This window comes from Accipiter gentilis, chromosome 1 (assembly GCF_929443795.1).
Source record: "Accipiter gentilis chromosome 1, bAccGen1.1, whole genome shotgun sequence".
In the NCBI taxonomy this organism is placed as follows: domain Eukaryota; kingdom Metazoa; phylum Chordata; class Aves; order Accipitriformes; family Accipitridae; genus Astur; species Astur gentilis.
In genome coordinates this window covers 3,639,013-3,658,057 of record NC_064880.1, presented here as the reverse complement: position 1 = coordinate 3,658,057, position 19,045 = coordinate 3,639,013, and the positions used below count along the sequence as shown (strand labels likewise).

The following is a 19,045-nucleotide window of genomic DNA, read 5'->3' as shown; positions in this document are numbered from 1 at the left end:
GGTGATTTTTTTAAGCCAATGCAGCAGAAGGCACATTACCCTTCGCTGACACACACACCCACCCCTGCTTCACAGCAGATAAAGGTTTAGAGTACTCCCATGATAGATCCCTTAGGTTTATATGTGAAGTTTCCCGGGGGGCGACTGCTCAGGATCGCGACCCACGCGGGATCGTGACGCCATCTCGTGGCACATCCACGGAAAGACTGAGACGCTGGGTGAAAGAAGGAATCACTTGCTGTGATTCCTGAGGTGTCTCTTGCATTGGGCTCTTTGGAGGGACCCAGGTGTGAACTAACGCTGTCAGGGCAAATCTTTATTTTACCGTGTAGGCGATTTTTCCACGGAAAACATTATTTTTCTGCTTTAAGAAGTAAGAGCTGGCCTTGGAGAGGCAGCGGAAAAAGTATCATCTTGTAGACTATTTGTCTACAACAAATTATTAGCAGAAATAATTCAGAGACATTAAAAAATACCTTCTGAAGCACAGGGCTTAAGGTAATAATTCTAATGACAAATTATGAGCTTGCTCTTCTGAAGAAAAGACAGCTCGTCGCTTGCTGACTGCTTGCACATTTAAGGCAAGTTGGAGAATCCATCAGATGGGCAAGAAGCATCTTATTTCTTTGGCCTTCTGTATATGGGAGCTTTTCCCATTTAATACTGGCTAGATACACAATCAACACCCACGATCGGTTTCAAAGCCAAGTACTCGTGCAAATGCAATAGAAGGTGGGTTTTTCCCCCTACAGAATTTGTCTAGGGTAGGGGCAGAACAACATCCTCACAGCAAGAATCCTCTGTAACTACATGGATCTGAAATGCAGCAACACAGCTATCCTCATCTGACTCGTTCCTTACTAACACAAGCACTAAAAAAACCCCTGAAGCAGGGCAACTGACAAAATGAAAAGCACTAATTCTAAACAATGGAGTTCAAACAAACTCCAGGCGCAAGAACTGTTCTGAGTAAGTAAAAAAGGCAAATACCAGCATTATTAAGGAAAACACATAATTTCATAAAACAAATTAGGACACAGCTCAGCCCTGGCAGATATCAGTCAAGCAAAAAAAAAAACAAAAAAAAACAACTCACTTCCATCAAGTTATGAAGAAATTGCTATTACGAACAACCATGTTTTGGAACCACACACACACAACTGGAATGCCAGTCCAAAAATCAAATTCTAAAAGTCAAAAGCAAAGGCAGCTTCCGAATAACATTCACTGGTTTACAGAGAACTGAAGCTATCTCTAACTAGAGACACAGAAAACTGAAGCTGTCTAGGTATCACAGAACTAGCTATCCAGGTGTTAAGGGAACAGCAGCAGAACCAAGTCAATCTGTACTCAAAGAGCAACTGCCGAGTTAGTAGCAAGGTTCCAGTATTTTTTTTTTTCTTCAGAGACATCATCACTGTTAGCAAAAACAGTGAAACAGCATCTTACAGTGGCTCCTACATTTCTCAGAGTAGGTGCTGAAAACAGGTACTACTGCACTACAATGGCAGTTGTGACATTTATGTCATTATAGAACAAATACCTCTCTGTAGAGGAACTGCATTATCAAACAAAAGATCTAAAAGAAGTTACTACCTGTAGGTCACCCTGGAGGTGTTTTACCACAGATGTAAGGGATATCAAACTAAGGGGGGGGAGATAAAAAAAAATCTGGAGGTGGGAGAGATGCAGTTTTGACATAGTTTTTGTTTTCTAGTCCATATATATCCAGTTAGATTTCTTCCCAGTGATTCCCAAAAACAGTCCCACAAAGTGTAAATTTTATCATGAATGTTTATTATGAACAAACAACTTTACAATGCAGTCATTCCTACTCCTCAGTACATGCTTGAAGTAAGGTAACTTCCGCGACCTCGAAATCTTAGGGGGAGAAAAGTTATGACTACATACAAATCCAAGATTTTAAAAATCAAGAGATCTTTAAAGGTGACCACTGAGACGTCTTCCTATTCAAGCTGCAAAAACTCCTACCACCTGCGTATAACAATCTTACAGACATCTATGAAATTGCAGCATGAAAGTGAAGGGCCAGACATTTGTTCGAATATATACCGAGGGACAGCTTTTAGTTTTATTACATTAAGTAATGCACTGCTTCAGGGCATGATAATATTTTTGCATGGCAAAGAATGGTTTACTCCATCTAATGACTTTGGTAACAAAAAGATCAGATACTGCATACTATTATAAATCTTTTAAAAAACACAAAACAGTAAAACCTACACAAAAGGGAATAAATCTTCCGTTACCAAAGGCAAGGAGCAAGGAGATGTATCAAAATCTTGTAAGCCGTAGGTGTGAGGGTTCAGTCAGCTATTGCTCCTAGCTTTCAACAAATGGCACCTGAAATGACTGTCAGGTCTTTCTCTGAATCCAAGGTACTGAAGAGAAACTGCAATTGGAAGTTTTGTTTTTTAAATACAACCAATCCTCAGAAAAAATGCAGCATGTCCAGGGATTAACCAAAGTTTTTTTGTTTCCAATTGTGGCACATACTTAGAACAAGAGACCCACCTTCAAATGCTTGGGTGTAGCTTAAGGCCAACTTCTTGTCACATAATAAAATGCCTTTTATTCAACATCTCCAGATTTTACTAGTTCTTTTACCTTGGTTAGGTACATTCCACAAAGGATGCAAACACACCATGCCCAAGGTCTCCTTGCCTTTGTCTTCATTTACGTGGACAAATGAACTTCCATAAGAACATAAACATAGACAAACAATTATAAGCTTCTGTCTGTAGGCGATGTCAATGGTAATAAAAGGCATTGCGAGAACACAAAAATGTTTGAATGATACTAAGATCTATAAGGCAGAACAGCCTCAGCTACAGGTCCATATGCTTTGAGAAAAAAAATATCAGTCTGACAAGCAATCTTGAAAATCCTATCACTGCAGGAAAGACATGACACTCCCCCTTCCTTTCCAGAACAACCCCAGACCAACAGAACATAATTGTTTCTAGATAGATACAACTGGTGCTTCTCTTTTTACAAGAGCTGATTAAGCACATACAAGAGGTAAATTAAAAAATAGTTATAAATAAGATTTGGTAAAACCACAAAATAAAAAAAAAATCAAAGATTTATAAATACATTTTAAAATCCAGCCTTTTCCAAATTCCATCCACACACCCCCCATCTCCTCCTTCCCTTCCTTACCTCAGTAAGGACTGCTTTAAGATTTCTTTAGTATAGAGCTGTTCTGCTAGTTTCGGTAATTCCTACCTATTGCAGAGAATTGGTCACATTTATTGATGCTCTAAGCTGCATGGCTCATGGGTTAACAGTAGATTTTCGCTTACAATTCAAGATAACAAGGAGAAGCAGAGAGAGAAGAAATCTGAAAGGTAAAATAAAACAGTTTTGAAAACATTCTTAAATACATGAGGTAATATTTATTTGGGCTCTTCACAATACTTAAAGTAAGACTATGCAGTGAGATGCAGAGCTTTTTACCCTATCACCTTTGACAGTTTGTTGTACCATTAACAGTGAGTGCATTCTTCCCCAGATGACTAGGCATCACTGTCAATTATGAAAGGCACATTAAGTTTGCCTCTGATGAAACAAAGCATTTGGATACAATTAAGCAGGGGGGGATGGGGACCAAGCAAACTGAGTTAAAAAAGTAATTGCAGACAGACTTTTGAACTACCCTAGGAGCTTTAGTGTTTATCCACAGTCCTGTAATCCCATGAACAAACATCGGTATTTCAGTCATCAATCGTCTGTAGGGGAAGTGATGAACTTACACCTAAAAGCAAAAAGCTTCTAGGATCTCAGACGAATTAGAAGGGTTTGGAGTTCAGTTTTTGGTGGTGTGTTTCTTTTTTTAAGAGTTTATGCAAATCATCAAGTAAGCAAGCAGAACTAATTTTAAGGGTTTACTTCAGCTAGTGACACTTCAGATGAATTCAGTTGACTGAAGAAGCTGGTTTGTTATTCAGAATCATTTGTCTTTTTATCTTCACAAGGGCTAGGTTACTTCATTTACCAAAGCCCAAGAGATCCAGAGAAGATTTTCTGAATACACAATCAACTCCATTGGTGTGTGCAGTTTTATTATTTTTTTTCAACAGTGGCACCTTGTGATCAAAATTAAGTATTACAGCTTTCAAATAGAACGTCTCCCAAAATGGAAATCTGTAAGTGAACAAATCTAAAACAATACTGGATATGGGTATCCCCACTAAAGATTGATTCATATGCTTCTTCTTGCTAATCATTCCTAAAGGCTGACAGCTGCACTTCTTGTAGCCCAAATAAAACCTTCAATGACATTGTGACAATTTAGACAACACATTTAACACACATGGTGTTATTTTCCCACTCATCTAATCACTATTGACTAGATATGCAATGATGTTTTCTATTTTAAAAAAGAAACCAGCAATCTTCTGTAGCATCAATGTTCACATTAACCAAACCCTTATCAAGTCCACATGAAATCTCTACTTGAATCACCTCAACACCTGTACAGACTCTTCCCTAATGAAAATAAAATACGATATGCATAAATTGTGGAATTTTAAAAATTGTTCAATGAAGTAAAAAGCCTTATTTGCTTAAGATTTTCAAATTTCAAATAACAGATGGAGAACTGCTATAAAAATCAAAGCACTAGAAATGTTAGCGTCTCATCAATAATGCTTTGACTTGTTTGTGAGCCACTACTAGATAGTAGCAAGGACAAGAGGATCTGCGAGCAGAACTTCTTTTAGTTTTCTGACTAATCAAAGCTACTCCATTTCCCAAACATAACCCATGAGCCAACCAATGTTTTACCTGCAACTTGGTAAAACAAATATTTATCCCAGTGTCAGAGTCAGATGCCCAAAGAGTCCCACTCATTCTGCAACTACCACTAATTTGGTCTTGGTTTTCTTTTATTATCCTCATTCTTGCGCTATGCTTCTCAGTACATACTTGACTGTGTAGGCAAAGGCTGCAAAACCAACTATAACAAACAAGTTCGCCAAAGCTCCGCCTAAAAGTCCATGGTTACGATTGGCCTGTTGGAGACCTGGATGATTGGCAGGTGCCAATGGTACATGCCCATTAAGAAGGGGTATTCCATTCTGACCGTAGTGTGCTTCCCCATCAGGGACAACATCAGGTAAAGGGAGGGATGGAGGTCTGTTATTGAGCTCTTCTTGTGCTTTCTGTTTTTGCTTAATCTCCTGGAGAAAGAAAAAAGAAAACTGAATAGCTGGAAGTGAAAGTGGTGAAGCTATTGAGTGTTTTGAAAAGATTTCAGAACCCAAGTTCTCACATAACTTTTAGGAAAAAGATATGGTATATTTCTTCACGTTAAAGGTCTTTTAAACTAAATTAACTGCATTACATACATTTGTACAGTCTCCCCAACTTCTTCCCAAGTGGCCTAGTTCAGTAGTTGACACTAACAATCATTCAGCCAAGTTTATTTTTAGTTCACATGTACATTTTCTGAGAAGCCTTTTTTCAGAAATGAGAAATTCTTGCATGTCCAGCTTGTTTTGAATGCAAGACATTAAAAAAAAAAATGAAGAAAGCAATCATAGAAGCTTAGAAAGATTAGGACTACAAGTATTACATGTTAAAAATCTGCCTGTACTTGGAATGCAACAGCAGTTATCTATTACTGTATTCAGAGTTTTCTGACAATTTAGGTATTGGCAAAACAGTACTGCAGAAAGTATTTCCGATTCTCTGGCATTCTTGTAACTGATAAGAAAATGCAATTAAAACCTTCAGTTCAGAATTATCTGTGTGAGGAAGAAAGGAAATGGAAATAAAACTTTTCTTTTCCTAAGGGCTGTCCCAAAAGGAGACAAAGAGAGAGAATGGTTTTTAAGCCAGGGCTTTGTGAGTACCTTTAAGAATAATAATAGATGAATCAAAACTGAAGTTCCATAAGCACTCACCGCTCTGACCAAAGAGGCCATTTCTGTCTGTGGACAATGTTTACTTCACTAGCTGGGCTCATACATTTATGACCTCAGGTCATCTCTAACAAAACCAAACATCTCTCATGCTTAAGAAAACAGCTGGAAAATGGCTCTCCTGTATCTTTTCCCTACTCTGCTACAGCATATATTCTTTGTGCAATAATTAAGACTTGCAATTTGGTGAAATTTGTACAACCCAAAGCAGCTTGCCTGACAAATTCTATGCCTAGAATTCCAAACTACAATGAGCATCAGCACCATAATATTGTAACTCCAGAGTCACGAAAAAGAGTCCATAACAGAAAACTGTTCCCATTCATATGGTATGCAAAATATTAACTCCCAAAGTCTAAACAGCAGGCTGAAAGAACTGAGTTTCTTCAGTAAGAAGTTACAGGGAAGGAACCATCTTGAGACAGGAGTGAAGAAAGGAGCATCCTTCATTTGTAATAGGCGAGAAATTTTAGAGCCAAGTGTCATCAGTGGAAATTGGCTAGAGAATCCCAGAGGTCTGAATGAAGCGAGGTACTTTTTTTTTTTCTTTTCTTTCTTTCTTAAACCTGTACCATCTATATACTGTTGTCTGGCTGAAGGGTAACCATTTTCAGAACCTTATAAAAAGCAAATTTCTATATCCTTCAGCTGTTACCTAGACATGACAACATAAACTGTGTATCAACACACCTAAGGTTATTGTTGGGCAAAGAAGATACATGCCCTAAAAACATATAACCCATTCTCAGAAGTTAAGTAGAAAGAATATAAGTCTCTAATCTTAAAGGAGAATTAAGAACAAAAAATAGCCTAGGATATCAGTGGACCAAGTCCAGATACACAAAGATTAGTCCTACACAAATTCAAGAAAACACAGTATACAATTCTAAAATATTGGGACCGCAACCACGTCTGCTGCATGCGCAGCTCAGTCAAGGCTATGATACCAATCCTAAATACACACATTTGATTCTCTATACAATGGATCTTTGTGCAGCAGAAAAACAATTCCATTTCACGATTCAAGTTTTTAATTCTTACGCATAGCAAAAGTGCCTTTTGAAAGCATTCCAAGATTGACAAAAGTAGCTACTGTCTGGGAAAAGTCCTAAACAATTAGTTTACAGATCTATACAGAGAAGTTGAAGAACTACAGAAAACAAATTTATTGCACAGATTAATTCCCTTACCTCCACTACTTCAGGGAAGAGCTCACAGAAGACTTTATCTTTTAAATTAAATGCTAAGCTTTGTGCAGCTAGCTGTCTTTTCTGCGGAGAAACAAAAGTTATCAGCAGTTGCATATAAATGAAGTTAATATACTTTAATTCAACATGTGATTATTTCCCAAAAGAATGGTGCAAACCACTAGTCAACTAGTTTCTAACATTTAAAACTTCATACTTGTGAATATTATTCACTACAACAGACATTTCTAGACTTAAGTTACGTTCTCAATTCTTCATTTTATGAGATTAGTGTTCTGTACTAGTGTGCCTGCTTGGCAGACAGTTAAAGAGGAAGGAAGGAGAAAGTCCTAACCATACAGTTTACTAAAAGGGATTTTAAGTTCTGTAAGAAATCCCTTCCCCATCCCCACACCGCCTCAAATTGACTTGATTCATCTGCCCATCATCTGTAGTAGGCAATAACATATTCATTTCCGAGATATCAAAATGCCAGCTGCTGTTTTAACTTTGAGGTCACATTCAACATTCGCTAAGCCGACAAAAGGTGTATCTCACAGTCTGGAGCTTACTGTGAACTCTGATGTCTCTATGCTGCCCAGTGTGGGGCCCTTTTCCACCATAAAGCTAAGAAGGCCTGTCAAGATCGTCGAGACTGACCAAGCTGGATTCCATGTATCCGGGTGGAAATCAGTGATTGAAAGACACAACCTTCAAAAGGATAAAACAAGCAGCATGTTTTATTTTTGCCATTAAAATTATTACATATTATAGATATTACTAAAATGGTGTTAATTACTTAAGTGTTAGAAGAAAATCCTTACCTTGTATTACACTTAAACCTTCCATTAGGTGTAATCATATAAATACTAGGAGGTTTAAAAGGAAATTCTCTGGGGAATATTAGTTTCCCATGATAATAGCCACCTGCATTACATAAAGAGATGAATTACTTATTTTGCATGAAGATGAAGTCCTAAGCTGCTACTCGAAATGGGCCAAATAAAACCCTTCACTTGTCTCCTTCTCCCCCTCACACTAAAGAGATCAAGCACATGATCTCGTGCCTCTAAAACACAAGAATAATCCAAACCTGCAGTAGATTTACTTTGGAGGCAATTCTCTCACATGCATATTACAAACAGTATGTTCTGTTGTCAAGTCTGTAATACATTTAAGGAAAACCAGCCAAAGTGTATTTAATACAATACAAATGGGTTAGTTTTCCAGAAACGCAGCTAACTGCAAACACAATCCTATGAAGAATCCAATTTCAAAAAGATTTTGAGAGGCTTCAGAAGACATTGCAAAATATGCGACTATAACAAATTAATAAGGCTTTTACGTTCCTCACTTTCTCCAGAGAAATTCGTAAAGAGAATATATGTCTCAATTCACTGAGAACATTTTTATGTTAACAAAATGGGATGTTCTGAAATATATCTTTGACTGTCACAGACTATCTAAAGCGAGGTATCTGCTCTAAGACCTTTAGCAGTTACTTAGTAGGAAGTTATCTGCCTTCAGTTTAAACTAAATATGGTTTTGTTAGAATCCTTGATAACAGAAAAATTACTAATAGACAGCAGTACCCCCACCTCTTTTTCAACAAGCTATCACACAAGTCACAGACAGCTTTGAAACTGCGCTAACAGTTTTTAGAGCTATTTACAGTACTTATATTTTGCCCATTCAGACAGGCATGTAATTACTCAAGTATGCCAATCATAACATAAAGCACATGCACGCTTTTGCTACATGCTAACTTTTACCTTCATAAGGAGTCATTTCAGGTCCCCGTACAACATAGTGCCTAAGACAAAGAAGGAAATTTAAACAAAATGAAAGCCATCACACAATCAGCTATCAATTTCTCTAGAAAAATGAAGATGAACATCACTTCAGCAAAAATTTCATACTCCACCTCCCAAAACCAAGATTCCCATACAGTCTGTAGGAATGAGGGAGTCAGACTTGATGACCTGGAAAATCTTGTTCTCTCCACAAGTAAGCGAACAGTTAATTCCAATTCTTACCATTCAAGGATATTAGATGGGAGGGGCTCTGCACAGATATAAGGCACTGGATCTTTCTTAATTCGAAGGTAGTCTTGTTTAAGCCTCTGTGTTGCTGTCGTTGGTGCTCTCTTATTACTGTTGTTGCTCATCTAGTTTTTAAAAAAAAATATATAAATACAATCTCAATACAATCTTAATAGACACAGAGCTACTATGTTCCAGATTTTTGCAAAAGTCTACTTTACAGAATATTTTTTTTAAATATAAATTAAATTACCATAACTTTTAAGTGGCAAGAACCATGCAAAAATCTTAACTAATACAGACTCCTAAAAGACTCTGTATATTGTCAAAATGGGAAAACAATCCTTCCGAAACACTGCTGTTTAAATACCACAGTGAATTGCCACCATGAAAATATGCTGCACTATAGAACCCACTTGAACTCTTAATAACCAGTCCTGCGTTTAGGCTGCACACACATCATTATGACACTGTTTTAGAAGGCTTATTCTTTTTGAGTAATTAATTTCCCTATTCAGTTTGAATATCTATTATGTAAATTTGCCCACAATTTAAACTCGTTCCATGTTTCTACACATCCAGTTATTTGAAATAAGTACCAAACAAAAAACCACAATAACCTTATTACTGACTTTCAGGTGAAGGATTTTAACTTTAATCTGCTGCCTGCTTAAGAGTCAGTTGAATTTACGGAAGGAAACCTCTGAGCCAGATTATTCTCTTCCAGATAAACAAAGACCTCATCCAAAATGAGACAAGTCAGTGTGAAGAAAGGAAATTCCAAGCTGCTTACAAGACAAAGAAAGCATCAGCCCTTACAATGTACCTACAGAACATGTACCAATTAACAACTGCAATTTAACTCCCTTCCCCCCCCCCCCCCCGATAAATTTAGCAAGTTACTTAGCTTTATACATAGAAATTCAAGCAAGAACAAAAAGGAAAGATTTTACAAACAGCTTGTATAAAGAGATAAGACAATGCCTGCAACATGACAGCAGCATTTGACACATACGTTCCTATGACCCTTTCTATTCCTTTACTTCGAACAGATAGCCAAGTACAATAAAGAAATAATATTTAAACCATAAGCAACAAGTGTATGTGGTCAAATATTCAAACCCTCCTCAAAATACAGGCATTTAACCTGGCTTTTTTCAGAATTACTGTAAATCGTTTGAATCATACAGCATTTTTTCTTGAAGGAAGCCACACGTGTTTTTAAGTCACACCTCTTGAAATCACAAAATTAAGAATTCTTCTCCAAAGAAGTCAGCTTTGACTTCAAAACATAGAATAAATCACAGCTTTTTAATTTAACACAATTACTTGTTCTGAAGTCCTGCAATAGCGCCGCTCACTGCGGACTGCAAAAACACGCTGAATTATTTTACAGCACTAAGTATAGTTATTGGGATTTTAACACCCCCTCAAAGCCTTATCCGAAGGGACATTCGTATCTTAAACGCGGAAAATAAACGGCAACATTAACAGAATGTTGCCCGCAAACCCCTTTTCCCATCTCGGCAATCCAATTTACCAGAAGCCAGCAAGAAAGCAACCGGCCGGTGTTTAGACAGCCATGATGCGCCCAAGCCCTGCTCCCAGCCCGGCAGGGTGAATCAGGGAGCTAAGACAAGGGCACCACAGGTCCCCGGCCCCCCAGGCCCCCACACCTGCCTTGTGGAACGACAGCCAGCGCCTCTTTCTGCGGGTAAGCGTGACCCCGGCCCTGCCGGCGGCCGCTCCGTGCCTGAGGAGACAGGCAGCGAGCGAAGAAGGAGCAAGAAGCGACAACCGGGGAGCTCACAGCCTACAGCGAACCGTCTGCCCGCCACGGGTCCCCGTCAGGCCGGGGAAGGGAAGGGAGGCAGCCGGTCCAGCCCTCCCTGCTCCTTCAGCTCCCTCATGGGCTCGCCCCGCCGGCCCAGGCCCCGCTCACCTCTCCCTGCTAGAGCAGGCCCCTCCACCGCCGAAGACAGCCCCACCTGCCCGCAGCCGGAGGCTCAAGCGAGGGAGGGAAGGAGGGAGAAAGAGAAAGGAGCGCCGCGAAGAGGAAAAGCGGGCAGGGCAGGCCAGGGCCGCGACCCCCGCGCCTCCCCGCTGCGGCGCGACCGCGGCTCCTAGCCAAGATGGCGACGCGGGGAGGCGGGGCCAACGCGGTGCTGGAGGCTCCTTCCGGGAAGGAGCCGCCCCACTTCCGGGCCGCCGGTGCCTTACGCACAGCTCAGCTGACTTCCGGTTCCGGCTTCCCCTTCTCATCCGCGATGGCGGCCTGAGCGGAGCTGGGGAAGGGATGGTTCTACGGGACACGGTGGCGTGAAGCTGGCGCGTTTCCCGGGCTGCAGCCCTCCGGTTCCTGCCGGGGGGGGGGGCCTTTGCCGTGGGTGAGGCTGGTTCCAGGCCCCGGGAGGGCGATGGGCAGGCCGCGCCGTTAGGAAGGCGTCGGGGAGCGGTGGCGTTATCAAGGCAGAAGGTCAACCGCGAGGAAAAAAAAAGTAGCGATAACGAAAGTCCGGTGTACTTCGACGTCGCCGCTCGATTATTACGGCTTTGCATAAGATTGTATTTGGGAGGGACCCCGGGATTGTCTTGGGTTTGCCTTTCCTGAAAAAAGAATGGGTTGTATGCGGGTTTTTGCTGTAAGTCTCCTGAATCTTTCCTTCAAATTCCCACTGTTCATAAAATGGATAAATCCAAACTCATTTTCAGTCATTCAGTACACGGACAATATTTTTTGCTCCAGGATTCCACCGGTAGGCCTATAAAAGTGCAGCAATTGTTTTGTACCATATTTCTGCATTTGTTGCTTCAGCAATGTTTACGAAGAGTAAAGCAAGTTACTCCCTTATAGTTAGGAGGCCAAATGTGACAGGAAGACATAGTGTCTATTTACTCTTAATTTAAGATAGCATATCCACGCCATCTTAGGAGAAAACACTGCAAAATCTTGCTCCATCGAAGTGAAGACAGCATTCTCCTCTGTCTCCGATCCTTAGCTGACTGTCTGGCACAACTGAACACAGCCCTTAAGGGATTATGTGAGATGCCTGTGCTTGAAAGATTAAACATTTTAACAGCATGGGTATTGTGGAGTGTTTTGTAACACACGCAGTTCCACCTTGCCTTTACATCATTCTTGGCACAATAAGCATGTTGAATAAGGTACGCTAAAATCATATTTCCATGCCAGTTTGTGCAAGATGGGATTTAGCAGACATCAGTCATGATGGTCCTTTTCTAAATATTGCACCTCAGCCTTTATTGGCATGGTTATGCTAATCTCTTCTCTTTGGTGATTTGAGTCCAACTTGAGACTGAGTTTCAGATACATTGAATCTGAATGCTTGTATTTCCTGTTGTATTTGTTCATACAAAAAATCACCAACCAATTAAATACTCCTCTTGAAAAGACTAGTAACCTATTTGCGGTTAACATTTAATGTTTTGGCATTTCGGTTGTCACCTACATACTGAATTGTATCCCAGTTGAGAGGAATTTTTTGCTCGCTCCCTTCCTATGCTTTTCTTGCAGAGCTTTTGAAATTTGCAACTCAGATAGTGATTGTGAAAGGGAATTCATGCGGTCTGATTATCCAAGATTTAATTTAAAAAACATAAGGAAGAGACTGGCTTCTGGTTTATACATCTGCGTTTAGCACTCTAGGTGTAGAGCATAACCACTGTACTGTATTCGTTAACTATTAGCATACGTATTAGTTTAAGGGAAAGTGTATCTCTGTTGCTGGGCTAATAATCTTAATTTATTGCCTCAGGTGAAACGAAAAGGCAGAAAAGAAAATGATTGAGTTGCCCAAAGAGTTTGCAACTCTCATAGACGGGACTGCGTGACTGCAATAAAGGCCAGAATTTTTCTTACCGTTCCAAAAGATGCAGGCATCTTCCACATGAATAGTTCCTTCAGTGACCTCAGTTCTCCTCCATGCTTGAGCACTTCTGCACCGGCACCCAACAGAGGGCAGTGGCAGCTCACGTACTTTTTAAACTCTTAGTTCTGTCTGTTGCCAGAGTAGCATAGGCTGTTGTCCAGACTTGCACTCCTTGTCATGGGTTTGTGGAGATTAATCAACAGCAAGAAGGGGGGGAAAAAGCCGGCTGTGATGTCGGTACCTATGGGCAAAAACCAAGTTTGAAACCACCTATACGTTTTCAACTCCTCGGTTTCTACAAACCAAGGATTGCAAAATATTGTGTCCTCATAGAATATCTTACTCAAGCACGTCTGTTCGTTTTTAGTGGGAGTATGTAGTTTTCATTTATGTCCTAAGCACTGAGGCAGGGTTGTTGATACAAAGTGGCTGTTGTATTAGACCCCAGAGAGGGCTACAGTGGTGCAACAAACTGAAATGATGTTTGGGCTTACAGAATCCCACTGAGAGATGTAACAATTTTTGTTACTTAAGCTTCAAATATGGACTTTTCCAGACGTAGGAAAATGATAGAAAATTTAGGGAAAAAATGCCAATCTGAAATCAAGAAGAGAGAAACTTACCAAACAAAAATATTTTCAGTTTGCTGAGGGGTGTAGAAAATTTCATGGTAGTTTAATTTCAAATGTCTAAGATTTTCCATGATTACCTCTGACTTCAATCACAATAGCAGGATCTTTCATACACAAAGTGTTCACATGTTCCACCTGTGGCCACATCAGAACTTTTTGAGTTAGTGAAGTTTATCAAACTGTATCCTTTTCTTTGAACTGCATTGATTTTGGTGCCATGAAATGCTTCAGGGAAAAATGGTTTGCTTCAAAATAGAAGCAATAGTTTATCTGTTCTGTTTTAATCTCTTACACTCACTCATCCTTATCTAATCTGAGCTCACAGTTTACAAATGCTTGAAGGTTTTGCAGAACAGAAGGAGCTCTTTATTATATATCATTACTATACTTCAAGATGTAAAGCACTGTATAAATACAAGGTATTATTAGAATGCTGTATTAGCCTACATGTATTTCACCTAATAAATTCCCCATGGCAATTTACGTAGTATAATACATACCTAGTTTTATACCCATGGACTTGAGGACAATTACCTTTTTTTCGTCTACCACACCATTTTGTCTTCTTTTGTGTTTACGCTAGAATTCCTGCTAAGTCATCTAAGTCTAGAAATGTGAGAAACATGTGAACCTGGAGACTGTAATAAAGGCCCCAGAATGCTGAAGGGATTCCGGAGCTCATATTTACACCTTTGACATTCTCTCTAATGTTCCCCAACCCAAAAGTATTTCATGCATAAGTGTGTTGTAATTAACATTCCATTCATCTCTCTGGTATGTTATTCTCAACACTAATGATAGCATATAATGAGACTTCTCTCTCAGAGTAGTTTCTTTCTTCTCAGTTGTTTTCCAACATGCAAATGAATCACACTATAGAATTTCCTCTCTCCATAACATATCTTTGGTGTACTGCGATCATGTCTTGAAGGCATATTTTAAACCTGGACTTGGGAAGTCACTAGAACTTCCAAATGTATGCTCTTAAATCATTAAGTGCACCAAGTAAATAAGTACATACTGCTAAATTAACTTGGAAGGTGATTAACTCCAGGACAGAGACAAATGAGACAGTTCACTATCTCGTAAAGGTTGGAGTTGTTTTTCAATTTGATATGGGCCCCTCAGCAGGATCACGTGGGTAGTTACAGGACATGAAAACATCTTTATGTGCTTGTGAACACAGACCTTTTGTATTCTTTAAAAATACGTAGCTGTCTGACTTTCACAGTGCAGAAAATTTTCCTTTAATTATAATAGTAAGAAAAGCATTGCAAATTTTCAGGACAGATACAAATAACAGGAATCAGATTTTGTTCTATTTGTGGGTGCCTTTGGGTAAGTCCTTTGCTTCAGTTTCTCCATCAAACGAAAGTAGTACTTCATGCACTACTCCACACATGCAGTCAAATGAGTATTTTGAGGCTGACCTTGGTGGATGAAGAAATAATTTGAGAAAGAAAACGTACCCCAAGGAATGTAGTGAGGGTTAATTACTGTTCACATGTACTCAAATGTAATCTTGTCCAGTAAATGTGGCAATGCTGTGGCTGCTGAGCGTCTCTCTTTAGATTGCCCAGAAGGACAGAACACTTGGAAGAACAGCCATGCCTCAAGGCTGCTCAGAACTGAGGACGCCGATGAAATAGAAAGTTCTTGCATCCCAGAAAGACATTTGACACATCCTTGGGGAGGCAATTTCCCCAAGTCCTGTTACCAACAGCCGTGTTACAGTGGGATCAGGAGAGGATCTCCTCTCAGATGTACTCAATGGGCAGGTTTTTTTCCTTAGTTACCTCATGGCTTGACCATTGAACCCATTGCTGCTTCAGATAACCAAGATAGGTCTCTCAGCTTAAGTAGTGAAAAAAAGCAGGAATCTCTACTTCTGCCCTGAATACAGAGAACTACCCCCTAGGCGCTTTACTTGTTTTTCAGCCTCTATAGCCTGTGGAATTGGAAGATCAGTTGGTTATAATGGGCTCTCTTACTTTACACGTCCATATAGTGTGTTCCCCGACACGTATCACAGTGAGACTACAGATCTCTATTCATTTTCTTTGCTGTCTAAAGCCACTGCTAACTGGCACCATGTAAGTATTTTGGATGTACAAAGGCAGAGTTTGCTAACTGTGAAGAGTTTACTGCCTACAAGCACAAGATCCATTAAAGAAACCATTGCCCAGTGAATAAGGGCAGGAGTGTTGTGTGGTCTCTCATGCCTGACTACCGACTACTACTGACTTGATGATCTTAAGAGTCTTTTCCAGCCTAAATGATTCTATGATTCTACCTCCTACAACAGGGGACCTCAGGGAACTGAACTTGGTGGGCAAATCCTGCCTGGCAGCTTACTGCATTAACAAAAATACAACCAAGATTCAGAGCAAGCAAAAGCCACAAAGATCAGTAAAGAAGGAGGTTTAGGAGTGTTACACCCAAGTAGGAGAGATGTGGGTGGAGATTACCAAGCACAGTAAAGGCGAGGGTGGAGTTGGACAAGAGGGGCAAGGAGCTTGGGTGGAATGCAGAAGGAGAGAACAAGTGGGGGAAAAAATACTCAGGGGCCTCAGAACAAAGGGGACTGTGGCAACCTTGATCTGAACGGGCTGCAAGACGTAAGTCACGCACGGGGCTGAACCTTTGCAAAGCCTTGGGGAAGGAAAGAATGAACCTTTAGGATGTTGTTAAAGGAAGAAGCAGCAGCTGAACAATCCTCTTGAAGAATTCATCCCATGAGTAACTGGTGATTTAGCTCAGGAAGCCACAGAGACATCTTGTCTTATTGAGCAAGGGAGCACCATTTATTAGCATGGCTATTGTCAGTGTTTGCCAAAGACGAGGCACGGTTGCAACGAGCTCAGTGATGCTGGTGAAGCCATTTTTCATTTATGCTAGATAAAATGTGTGTTCCAGACACTGCGATCTGAAAGGCTTTAGTTAGGATTTGGGGTTTGTACTGTGTTTAAGCATTAATAAATATTGCCGAGCTGTATTTACTCCTAACTTTTTAATGTGTACTTCCTCATTTGGGGGGAAAGCAAAACTTTTATGAGTTTTTTGGGGTCATTTGGGGTTTGTTTTTTTTTTGGGGGGGGGGGCTTTCAACAAAAGTAATTTGGAATTCTGAGCCTTATTAAAGGCAGAAGGATATTTGCTGTTCAGTTTATAGTGAATCTCCATCACTGATACCTGAATGTGCTGCAATTGTAACTACCTGTGTGCAGATGAAATGGTGACACTGAGAAATTAAATCACTGTCCCAGGGTCATGTTTGTAACAAAGCACTAACTGATCACGTTTTCCACCGTCTGGGCTTGCATTCAAAGCAAAAGATAACTTTGAGCAATAATCCCTCAGAGATCTTTTTATAAGAGTACAGGATATTAATGCTAATGTCTTGGCCAGATTTAGTTCAAGTAATTATATCCTGCCTTCCTGAATTCCCTTCCAATTCCAAGTGCATATGAGATGCATCACTTCCAGATCTAAACTATGAGCAATGGCATTTGCATTAAAACATCTTGCTGCTTCCCCATCTAAAAGTAGTTCCATGTCATTAATGGATGAAACAATGTAGGGGGTTTTGTTTTGGTTTTCTCATAAAGTGCTGCTAAGGTGGCTCTCCTTTAACCTTTGGCCAAAAGGCAATTTAGAGGGGTTGTATGTTTGTTTTTCTTATTTTTGGTTCTTTGTCCTTTTGAGGGGTTGTATTGCTTTAACTACCATACTGGCTTTTCCTGAGTAACTTCCCTTCAGTGAATGTTTTGTCACCATAGTGCATGTTTGTTTCATAGTAGTACAGAAGTATAGTATATTATTACCTAGTAGAACTATATTATTTTGTAGAATTCCCCAAATCCTTTGATGCCCTAAGAAACTGATCCTCTTTTTTTTTTTTTTTTTCCAGTGGAAACTGATAACTCATTCATAAATAGCTTCAACAAGGATGATTACCTTGAGTTTCAGAGAAGGACTATGATGGTTTCTGAGTCTCAGTGATTCATTGTTGATCATGAGGAAATCATTCAATTGTTTTGAAGCTCCACTTTTCTTCTTCTATAAAGAAAGAATAATATTATTTATCTAGCTTTACTGGAAGCATGCACGCTTAATCACTTGGTGAGTGTCACCTATTTTGAGCTCTCTGGACTAAATTTTCCACATCAACAAGTGCCAAACATGAATCATAATCTTTGTTTCCATAATCACTGCTATCATGATAATGATCAATGTTGTTCATTTATAGCCCAGATTAATATTTCCAGCCATCCTACTTTTTGTGATTTACTTCATTTTCTACTGTCTGAATTGGAGAGGCAGCAGGCAATCAGACAGCCTTAGGTGACCCAAATAAAATGTCAGGCAATTTAACCTAAGCACTGATAAATCCCTGATAAACTTGCTGAAGCCAGAGCTTTTTTCCCTTTGATTTCCTCTCCTGCCTGGCTAAGGTCGAGCGTGACCTCCTTTATGATGATTGTCAAGGAGATAGTATTACTTAGAAAATAATTCTGGCATGTTTCTGAGTCAGAAAGAGGAAAGGTCAGTCCTCTTCCCTATTTATTCCACCGGTACTAGGTAAGGAGCTCCATCACCAGGATCCAGTTCCCATTTACCTCTCCATCCTGTGTTTCCCAAGCAATAATTGGTACACAGCCATCAGTGGACACAAGTGGCCTTCTAATGACATCACCCTAAGATGCAAAGACAAATAGCATGACATAACAATTTCTCTTTACTGTTCATCACTTTCACACAGAGCCTTTCACTGTTTCCACATGCTCTTCTTTAGTATTTGACGTTTGTATGATTACATTGCTCTTTATATCCAAAGCACAGCATGCCTAGTATTAGAACGTTATTAAGCTATTACCTTGTAAGATTGATGTGTGCCTTCAAAAGTCATTATAATGGCTGTGGTTTCATTACTGCTGAACTTTCTTTAAAGCCAGGTAATCTCTACACAGATCTCTACAGATAATCATTCTTCACAGAGACCATTTGCAATTCCAGAGCAAGTTTTTGTGACAAAAGATTTTTTCTTACTTGTTTAAAATATTCATTTAGTCCTACAGGAAGATCCTGGCTGAGCTGACCAGTGGTTTGTTTTCCTTTGACTAGACACAAAATGAGTCTCATTGAATGGGCTGCTTTGCTAAATTTCTTTGACAAATACGCCTCTGCCTCGACCTAGAGGAACTGTCTCCAGTGCTGACAGGAGGAACTGAGCCTTTCAATGATAAAATGTTTCCTTTATAGAGTTTACTAAGCAACACAGAGCACCTGCTAAACTTAACCAGAGCTGTAAATCCTTGCTTTCCCACTCCACCTTCTGATCTGTTT

The 19,045-nt window shown here is 39.8% G+C and overlaps 1 protein-coding gene across 4 annotated transcripts; it reads right to left on the bottom strand.

Moving 5' to 3' along the window:
* Positions 1-1,776: 1,776 nt before the first annotated feature.
* UBE2J2 (ubiquitin conjugating enzyme E2 J2) lies at positions 1,777-11,330 on the bottom strand. 4 transcript variants are annotated; one of them, XR_007506432.1, is made up of 8 exons: positions 11,120-11,330; positions 9,172-9,302; positions 8,908-8,948; positions 7,960-8,062; positions 7,708-7,846; positions 7,139-7,219; positions 4,810-5,204; positions 1,777-3,364 (listed from the first exon to the last, which is right to left on the bottom strand). XR_007506432.1 is itself a non-coding variant. In XM_049803803.1 (7 exons), exons 2-7 carry the CDS (start codon positions 9,300-9,302, stop codon positions 4,920-4,922), a joined length of 780 nt encoding a protein of 259 aa, XP_049659760.1. In that variant the 5' UTR covers positions 11,120-11,330; the 3' UTR covers positions 1,777-4,919. The 4 variants fall into 4 exon arrangements, 3 of the variants coding, with proteins under 3 accessions (XP_049659760.1, XP_049659771.1, XP_049659783.1); XM_049803803.1 differs by having other exon boundaries at positions 1,777-5,204; XM_049803814.1 differs by lacking the exon at positions 11,120-11,330 and adding an exon at positions 10,858-11,113 and having other exon boundaries at positions 1,777-5,204.
* Between the last annotated feature and the right edge of the window lie 7,715 nt (positions 11,331-19,045).